The sequence below is a fragment of the Aplysia californica genome, unplaced genomic scaffold (assembly GCF_000002075.1).
Source record: "Aplysia californica isolate F4 #8 unplaced genomic scaffold, AplCal3.0 scaffold00531, whole genome shotgun sequence".
In the NCBI taxonomy this organism is placed as follows: Eukaryota; Metazoa; Mollusca; class Gastropoda; order Aplysiida; family Aplysiidae; genus Aplysia; species Aplysia californica.
The window spans coordinates 382716-389855 of record NW_004797801.1 but is presented as its reverse complement, the minus strand read 5'-3'; the positions used below and the strand labels follow the sequence as shown (position 1 = coordinate 389855).

At 37.6% G+C, this 7140-nt stretch overlaps 1 protein-coding gene across 1 annotated transcript in view; it reads left to right on the top strand.

Annotated features, from left to right (window-relative positions):
- LOC101859194 (E3 ubiquitin-protein ligase MARCHF5) overlaps positions 1 to 5969 on the top strand; it is a gene marked incomplete at its 5' end in the record, with an annotated part of 6507 nt that extends 538 nt beyond the window's left edge. The window contains 1 exon segment of the mRNA XM_005106401.2: positions 994 to 5969. Within this exon segment, the coding sequence (XP_005106458.2) occupies positions 994 to 1161 (168 nt within the window).
- Between the last annotated feature and the right edge of the window lie 1171 nt (positions 5970 to 7140).

The following is a 7140-nucleotide window of genomic DNA, read 5'->3' as shown; positions in this document are numbered from 1 at the left end:
GGCGGCTAAGGGTACAAATAGGGTGAGCGGAGAACTGGAGAACTGGGACTGGTCTGGGTGTTGGGGGGAGGTGGGGGATATGAGGACGATATTCTAAAATCTTTTCTCTTCTACAGTTGTGTTTGTACTTTTCTGTCTGTAGTCTTTGCTTCTCTTCGAACAATATGTCTGCCTTGTTGTCATGGTCCTTCTCACGTGACCAATTTTTTCTTTCCTTTTTAAAAATGTTTTTCCAGATACACGTGTAATTTGCTCTCTCATTTTTTGTTTTTTTGTTTGTTTGTTTTTACCTCTATCCCTAAATTAAGTGTTTTATCTATGATGTTTCTACACTACTTTCTGCGATTAAAATGTTTCGTTTTTATGGTTGGAAGTTAAAGATTGTTTGTAAATCAGCTGAGAGCCAAAAATAGAAATGTTGGTGGTTGGCAGGTGCTCAGGTGTGGATAACTCTTTCTTCACTATGCCTATATAACGTCAATCATCCTTGTCTCTCCTTCTTTTCTTTGTATGTAACTCTTCAGTAGCATCTTTCTTCGGCACATATATGACCTGTTTGTACTGAAAGTGCCACAATACTCTTCATCATCATTGCCTTTCTCACCCTGCACCAGGGTATAGGCCACGAACAAACGCCTTCCATTTTTCTCTATCCTGGGCTAGCCTCTTAATGATATTCAATGTCTTCCCACTTTTCTGTACATCAATTTCTGTGGTTCTTCTCCAGGTTCCACGCGGTCTTCCCCTTGATCTTTTACCCTGTGGATTTCAATCCAACACTTTCTTTGCTATGCAGCTGCCTGACTTCCTGAGAGTATGTCCAATCCATGGCCACCGCCTTCTTCCTACCTCATCTCTGACTGGGATCTGTCTTGTTTTCCTTAACACTTCCTCGTTGGTGACCCTGTCTGTCCATCTGATCCTCAGTAGCTTGCTATACCTATACTCTTAGTAAACCTAAAAACATGAAACTTCCAAACTGTGTTGTTGCAGGGCGGCATCGCGTTCATTGCCATCAAGGGTGTGCTGAAGATCTACTACAAGCAGCAGCAGTATTTACGGCAGGCCAACCGGGTGATCAAAGACTACGAGGAGGTAGGGGAGTCCTCGGCCACCGCCACGCCCACCAGCGAGGACGGAGCCGCCACCAACGAGGGGTAAAAATAAAACCATCGCGTCATCACCAACGCTGTCTGTATGTGTGTCATTGCTTGGGTTGCCAGACGAGGACTCAGCAGCCGTGTTCAGGTCTTTGGGATTTTTAGTGAGCAGCACAGGGGAAATCGTTCAAGTCATTTTGTTGTAACCAGTATGAAACAGAGGCAAGCCATTTTCAGCTGTCTGGGATGTTGTGCAAAAATCTAGGGGGGGCCTTTTACAGATTACCAATGTCTTTTTCATCAATGCTGTTTGAACTTAAGCTTGTCTTATCATAATTCTTATCTGTAAACTGCTGAAAAATGCCAAAAGATGGGCTTCTTTGATTGGCAATGAAGAAGTTTGAGTCAGTTTTTCTTTCTTTCTCTATACCGTGACTTAGATTTTCTCCAAACTGTGCCTGTCTGACTTCCTAACTTCATTCACCTACAATTTCAAATCGGAATGGTTGAACATATATTTTACCTAGTTGTTAGACTTGAAAAGATCTTTCATTTGCTACTCTTTTTCCTCTAGAGTAGAAATGGGACAATTGACTCTTTTTGTCATATTGCCAAATAAATAACCTTTTGACCCATTTTGATGGGGTTTCTCCTTCCACCAAAAGCCTCTGACTGCAAAGGCCTTGACAGGCAAATGTCAGTTTCTGCTAACAGCACAGTAAAAGTTATTGCTGAAGACACAGTTTAGAAATAATGGACTTAGCTGCTTGGTAAGATCATGATTTTTGGGGGAAATTTTGGTTATCGATTCTTTTTGTCTTTTATTGATTTGGAGTGACATAAACAGCACCAACTTTCAGATTATTCAGTGGGGGCTTTATATTATGAAACTTGTACTGAGGATATTAAGAGAGAGAGAGAGAGAGAGAAAGAGATAGAGAGATTATCTGTTTTGAGAAAAAGAGGCATTAGGAGATGTTTGTTTTTGTTTTTGTTTGGGATTGGTGTATTCAAAGCAAGGGGGAGATATGGCATATGATCAGTTCTGATAACGTCAAAAAGTTTTGGGGTCTTTTACTCATTTACTTTTCTTACGGCAAAAAGAAGCAGTACTTTAGGGAACTTGCTGCTTATAACAGCAGATATCATAAAGATATGGAAACAGTTTGTCACCCCATATGCTAGAGATATCTTAGAAGTTGTCACCTGATTGTAGATAGTTAACTGTGATTTGGTGGGTTTTTTAAAATTAGAAGTGTTTTCTTAGTGCTGGAGAAATTGTTCATGCGTCACTAGGAGCTGGACTAGGAAGATAAAGGTGATGGATTGTTGAGTGTGTTGTGACGAAAGGGGTTTTGGTTTTTTTACATTTCTTTGGTCAAAAAGTAGTTTGATTTGACACTTCAGTTTCAAAAGATTATTTTGTCACCATTTTGTTGTCGTGTTTTTTGTTTTGTTTTTTTTATCTTCATCTTTTCCAAAGCCAAAACAGTAAGTTCTTTGCCTGAGAGGAAATGTGTTTCTTTACTGGCAAAGTATCTGTATGTGTTGCTTTATATCTACATTATTTAACCTAACTTACCTTGCCATTACATTATTTACAATGCAACTAGGTTAATGCTATGGATGATGGAGCAAACTTAGTTGTATTGGTAGCCCATATTTTTTCTCTGTTCTTTCTCTAAAGGTCAGTTTTGCTTTATTTTCTTGTTCATTTTTTAAATGACAGTTGATTTCACTCAGAAGTAAGAATGTACGCTTTCGAAAAGGAGGAGAGGAGAAGTGATTTTTTTCTTTTCATGAGCTCCTTCCACAAACTTTATTTTGTATTACGTCACAAAGTCAACTTGTCAAAATTGCCTTGCTTTAGAGTCAATGTAGTTTGTATAATTACTTTTTACAATTCTTCTTCTGTAGCGTTTCACTTACCCCAGATTGGCCTTGGCAGGCAGAGAGAAGCAACAGTCCTTTTTTATCTGAACTATGACAATGGAGATGTTAAAGTTTTCTTTACTACTTTCTGTTGCTTGTTGAAAGTGGTAATGTTTTTTTCTACAGCCAAAAATTCCTTTCCCTACTGTTTCACTTTGAGGAAGAGAAAACCACAATCTCTCTTGTTGTCTTCTTTGTAAATCCATCCACTCGTGTTTTCTTGCACTTTTTGTTTCAGCTTTATTTGTGATACACGTATCAACTACAAGTAACATTTTAAAGTGGAGTTACTCTCCTGTGTCACTACTGGAGGGGAAGATTGTAGGCAGGGCTCAGCAAAAGATGTGTACACATGAGCTGAGATCCTTTTCTCTTGTTCGTATTCAGCTTTAAGACTCTTTAGTTGTATTCTCCCACCGGTTGTTTTTATTTTGAAAGAAGACTAAAAATATTTGCTGCTTACAAAACGGTAAACAAAATTTGTTTGTGTGTGTTTGATTCCAGAGAATTGAGTTGTGAACATTGCAAGGATAATTTATTGTCCTCAAATGTAAAGAAAAGTGGCTAAAATAGTTCTTAGATCGTATTGTGGATTTTACCACTTTGTGAGGGACATTATCATTTTCTATTTGTCCTTTGGATGACTGGAGGGGCATCCCTGGTAGAACCTATTGGTTTATTACTGTCTGTTTCACTTTTTCCCTTCTCACTGTAATTCTTTGTTATATCATTGTGTTTCTCTTTTTAACTCTCTACCAAATGAAGCTTTCTGCTTCCTCAAAGATTGCAGCTTGTGACCAAAGCGACTGGCTGTGAATGTCTTTCAGTTTTCAGTCTTCTAATAGCTCACATCTGTTGCTTCATTTTCTTTCAGTTTTCAGTGTTCATGATTTTTCTATTGTTTCTGAGGTCTCTGTATGATACGTTTTCCTTGGTTCATTTTAAGAATCAAAAGTTTTATGCTTTAATCAATCCTCTGGGACCTGCATAGTCCTCATACAGCTCTTAGTTCTGTCTTGGGTAGATATTGTTAACTTTCACCCCTAGATAGAATGCACTGGGTCAAGGTGTGCGGATGGGAGTGGTGAGTACCTCTGTGGGCTTTTCTTCTGTTTCCTTTGGTTATTTGGAACTACATGTGGTGAGGGTAGTATGCACTCATTTTTTTATGGGTGCTAATTTCTTTGTTTTTCTATATTCAATACTTTTGTTAAATATGCACCTTGTTATAAGGCTGATTTCAGGTCTTCATTCATTCAATGGAGAACTATTTGTGTAAAGATACCGGAATTACAAATTATTTTCGGAGGTTAACACTTTAGATTTCTTTTTGGGATCAAGATGCACTAAAGCGTACATGTACATTTGTATGTGCCTTTAACCAGTGAGAAAAGGATCAGTTCCAAGACATATTTTGTTACTATCATTATGGTTTATTTTCTGACACACTCTGAATGTATCAAATTCTCAGAGATTCAACATCACATGTGTTTGCTGTCGGAGAGATTGTAAAGTTTATGTAAGATAATACTACTGCCAACAAACTGAATTGGTACCTTCTTTGTGTGTGTTAACTTGGCGAACCTATGCTACTTTTAAGCCCTGTTAAGTTATTTTTAAAAAATTCTGTTTTGGAGTTTTGTTATGCTTAATCATGTCACTAAATCACACCGAGGGTCAGAGAACTTGATAAATCAAATTATATATCACACTTAGCAGAGTTCAAGGCTTTGTGGATTATGAACTGTGGCTGTTTTGCGGAAGGATTTTAATTAAATAAGAAAAAACACACGCAGGATTTTCAGGCTGAGGTTAAGTGATGTTTTTGGTTTAAATTATTGCAAGCCATGCATCTGTGTAAATGTCTCAAGAATATCACGTGACCTGCTGCTGAGAAAATGTGTTTTAGGCAACTTTATAAAGTGCTTCGAAAGAAGAGCTTGGATTGATAGCTCCTTGTAGTCCATAGAATATTAGGGGATTTTTGGAAATTTTTAACTGCTGTGTAAGACTGAAAACGGATGATCGTACATATAAAGATCATTTGTTCTCATATAGCTCATAAAACAGGACGAATTGTAAGACTGATGAGAATTTTGATCAAAAGGTACGGGATGGAGTTAAGGCAAAGAGTAACTGCTTTTTATGTCTCTTTGAGAGCCTGTGTCAAGATATGCAGAAAAGAACTCTATTCAGATTATGTACATAGTGTATTATCTTGCCCTGTTAGCACCTTTTTGCACTTGAGTGAAACTGTCTTTGGCTTTAAAATGCGAACCAATTTTTTTGTTTGTTCTTGTTTCTGAAAGAAATAAGCCTACTGGCTTTTGATCAGGTACGGTTTTGGGAAAACGCACATTTTTTTCTCTTTGTATGTTATGCTATAAATGGGAGTATTTTTTAGAGTGTGTGTGTGTGTGTGTGTGTATATGTGTTTGTATGGGATATGTGGGTGCGTGCGTTCATAGTTTTTTAGTTTTTACAGTGGTGTGAAAGAAAATACCTACTGTCGTGTGGGTCTGCGTTCTATTTGTTCCTATGGTAAACTCCATTACTAAGACTTTTTTTTCAGAGGACATCCTAAGACCATCACAATAAGCTGAATGGGATGGTTGTTGTTCAAGGATTCCTGTAAAAGGATAATTTACAGATAAAGCTGTGTTGATATTTATGGTTTCTTTCACAATACAGGATTTTTGTTTCTTTGATTTCTTTGATAACTTTGGCTGAGGTCTTTATAAGTGTATGCAAAACTGTCCATCTAATTTCTAAAGTGGGTGAAAGCCATGCCATTTCTTGGGCCGCTCATGTCATGGAGAGCGTCTATGACTGTGCTATTCATCGTTGGGGAAAAATAATGTTGTATATTTTTATTTGTGCAGATCTTGTACATACCAGAATGAAACAATTAAACTTGTTGATCTACTTGCAACAAAATATGAGGGCTTTGTTTATATTTTGAATTTGTGTTTGGTTTTTGTTTTGTTTTTTAGGGGGGGGGGGGTTATTCTGTATATTCTATATCAACTGCTAAGTGGCAGACTCCGTCATGTGTCACTTTTCAAAATGAGTCTTGCCCTGAGCAGTCGGTATGTTTAGGGCAGTTATTGAATTGAGGTCTTTGCCTTATAAACAAATTCTTGACTGTTTTATAGATAGTTAAGAAGATCAGCATAGTACGTTTCATGATGCTGTTTGGAGCTCAAGAGTTCGAGCCAAACAGGTTTAAGAAACGTTGTTGCCTTTCTCAGAAAATATTATCTGAGTGGATGGTTAGCAGCCGCTCTATATATATCTAGTGCGGTTTTGCTCCTTTTTTCTTATCAAACATATATCATCATCCCTAACTCATATCATCATCCCTAACTCATATCATCATCCCTAACTCATATCATCATCCCTAACTCTCCTCCTCCTTTTTTTGTATGTTACTCTCTAGTAGCACTTCTTATCTTCAGAACTTATTATGACCTATCTGTGTTTTAAGCGCCGTAAAACTTGTAGTAGGCCTACTGGTATAACTAAACTTACTCAGGTGGAACATGGTACATGTGAGGGTCTGTCCCCCAGTCGATGTTGTAAGAATATTCTAGATGAGGAATTACAAATTATGTTCAATCAGTCTATGAATGAAAAATTGGCGGTCTGAGACAATTAGTTGAATAAATTTAACAGCAGTTTTATTTTGTCTCGGGGTGTTGGGGTCTAACATTGCTGAGTTTTCAAGATATAGCAAAGGTACAAATAAGCAAAATTTGAAAGATTTGGACTGGTTTTCATTTTGACACCTTCACTCTTAATTAATGAAAATTCACTAATAATTTATTGGAGGCTTTGAAACATCTGACCTTTCTGTTAGATGCAAAACTTTTCCGAAGGAGTAAAATTATGGATCTCACTGATTTTACAGAACTAGTGAGAATTTGGTTTGTTTTTCATACATTTTTTCTCCGTCTATTCATGCCCCTTCTCCTTATCAGCGTTTTCCCACGGCAATAACACGAGTCCTGTTCTAAGCCATCAGAGATGTTTGCCTCCCTCTGGATTGGAGTACAAATGGCCGTGGTTCAAATCCTCCACATGGCTTACGTGGACTACGGGTTTGCCA